We start from the raw sequence: 2,235 nt of genomic DNA, 5'->3' as shown, positions 1-2,235 counted from the left end.
CATTTAAAACTGTTGAGAGTAACCACCCTGCTATGCTATTTATAGTTTTGCTGAGAATGTTTTTTTTAACCCACTTAAGGTTTCAAACACAAACAAGATACAAGTTAACTGAGAAGTTAGAAACTTGTTTCAAACATAAGGAGAGGGAAAACTATCCAGTGCTTTTAAAAAGGACTCTTTTTTTTAGTTTCTTACTCTTCTGACAGTCAACTGACTTATTCAAAAATGGCATTGTATTAACAACCTCAAAAATCTTTATGAATGATCTGAAATTTTAAAAGCAGGATGACTATAAAATAACTTTGGGGATTGAGCAAGGAGTTTTAACAAGTCTTACCCAAATGACAGAAAGAAAAATGGTTCATTCACTCATTTGAAAATGCTTTCTACTCAAAAATCCAAATGTTCTTCCAAAAAGTATATATTTCATATTAAGATAATATTTAATTTTGATAAAAGGAAACATTTACAGAAAATTAATAACTTATTTAAAATAGAATATTGATTATAAATTATTTTTCCAGATTGGAAAAAAATGTCATTGATTATACCCCCAGTGAAAGCTACATATGAAAATGGTTTAAATTACTGGGCATCATTGCTTTTGTTTTTGCCCCTCCTTTTCTGAATCCATATATCTAATTTTAAATTCAAAAAAATTAAACAGTAAATCCTTTAAAATAACTAAAAATTTACATTCAGTTTAATTGCATAACACTTTACTTAATAAATCATATTTGAGATATGCAGTCATAAACAACTCCTTTGCTTGTAATGTTTTCCATGACAACTGCCTTTAACAAGATCCCCAGATACCACCTAAACATAACCAGCTTTAGTAAAAACACTGAACCTCAGTTTCTGCAAGTTTCCTAGCACAAACAAGATCAGAATTAGTTTCTCTTTCCATGCTAGCTCTTCTATTTATAAAACTTAATGGAAAACAGGGTATTTTATTAATTTTGACCAAGCCAAATCTCATAGCTATGATACTTTTAAAAGTCTTACCTCTATAAGTTGAACTATCGTGGCTTTTATTTTCACTGAGGATCCGGCATAAATGTAAACTAGAATAAAACAAATAATCTGTATTAATTTCTAATTCTAACACAGATAATCCTTATACAGCAAATTCTATCAACTAAAAACATCTGGAAATGTATTACACATTTTAAGTCCATTAGTTTATAATTTAAATAAAATAAACCTAAAAACCATAATTGGAAGATGCTAATGAATCAAGACATTATTTTGAATGAAAACAGGTAAATAAAAGAATGAAAATCAAGCACTTATTCTGACTTTTGTATACAAACGAACAGTTGATAAGAAATGCCTCTGTTAGTATTTCAGCTAACAAAGGTATGATAGAACAGCACCATTTTTAAGTCCCTAATAAATTTAAGGATCTAGGCATCTATCAATGGCTGTTCACATCCTAAGACGCAATCAGATATTATGTGCCTCCTGATCCTAATGCAAGAATACACCACCACGTATGAAGTTGTCTTTGAGGAGGGGGAGCAAAACTTAAATACAAACTGTGGGAAACTCTATAGGACAATGGCCCAGTCTCTTCAACAAATATATTACAAGGAAAAATAAAAGATGGTGGGGGAGCCTCAGGGTAAAAAAGGCTTAAGAAGTACATCTATTGCAATGTATGCACTTCCCTCGTGGCTCAGATGGTAAAGAATCCGCCTGCAATGCGGGAGACCTGAGTTTGATCCCTGGGCTGGGAAGATCCCCTGGAGGAGAGCATGGCAACCCACTCCAGTATTCTCGCCTGGAGAATCCCCATGGACTGTAGCCTGCCAGGCTCCGCTGTCCATGGAACTTCCCAGGCAAGACTACTGGAGCAGGTTGCTATCTCCTATTCCAGGGGATCCTCCCGACTCAGGGATCGACGTGCTTCTCTTACGTCTTCCGCATTGGCAGGTGGATTCTTTACCGCTGAGACACTTGGGAAGCTCCATTAAATATGCACAGATATATATATTGAAAAATACTGAAATACATCAAGGTTAACATGGGTTTATTCCAAATACACAAAGTTGGTTCAAATTAATTTACCACATTAAACTTTTAAAATCACAAAATAGTTCAGAAAGTTTCTATTATTAGTTTTCTGTCTTTTTATGCATAAACATTTGACAAAATTCAATAACCATTCACTATTTTTTTTAAAAAAACTTTTTAAAAATTAAGAGTAAGAAAAAAAGTTGTAACTTGATA

At 32.9% G+C, this 2,235-nt stretch overlaps 1 protein-coding gene across 1 annotated transcript in view; it reads right to left on the bottom strand.

The window, feature by feature from the left end:
* The window catches only part of LOC105000884 (THO complex subunit 2-like), a 20,652-nt gene that overhangs the window by 3,870 nt on the left and 14,547 nt on the right, over positions 1–2,235 (bottom strand). The window contains exon 2 of the mRNA XM_010856956.1: positions 1,009–1,067. Within this exon, the coding sequence (XP_010855258.1) occupies positions 1,009–1,067 (59 nt within the window). The remainder of the gene's footprint in view (positions 1–1,008; positions 1,068–2,235) is intronic.

The sequence above is a fragment of the Bison bison genome, unplaced genomic scaffold (genome assembly GCF_000754665.1).
Source record: "Bison bison bison isolate TAMUID 2011002044 unplaced genomic scaffold, Bison_UMD1.0 scf7180017854489, whole genome shotgun sequence".
NCBI lineage: Eukaryota > Metazoa > Chordata > Mammalia > Artiodactyla > Bovidae > Bison > Bison bison.
Note: the sequence above shows the minus strand (reverse complement) of the source record. Positions and strands in the feature narration are given on the sequence as shown.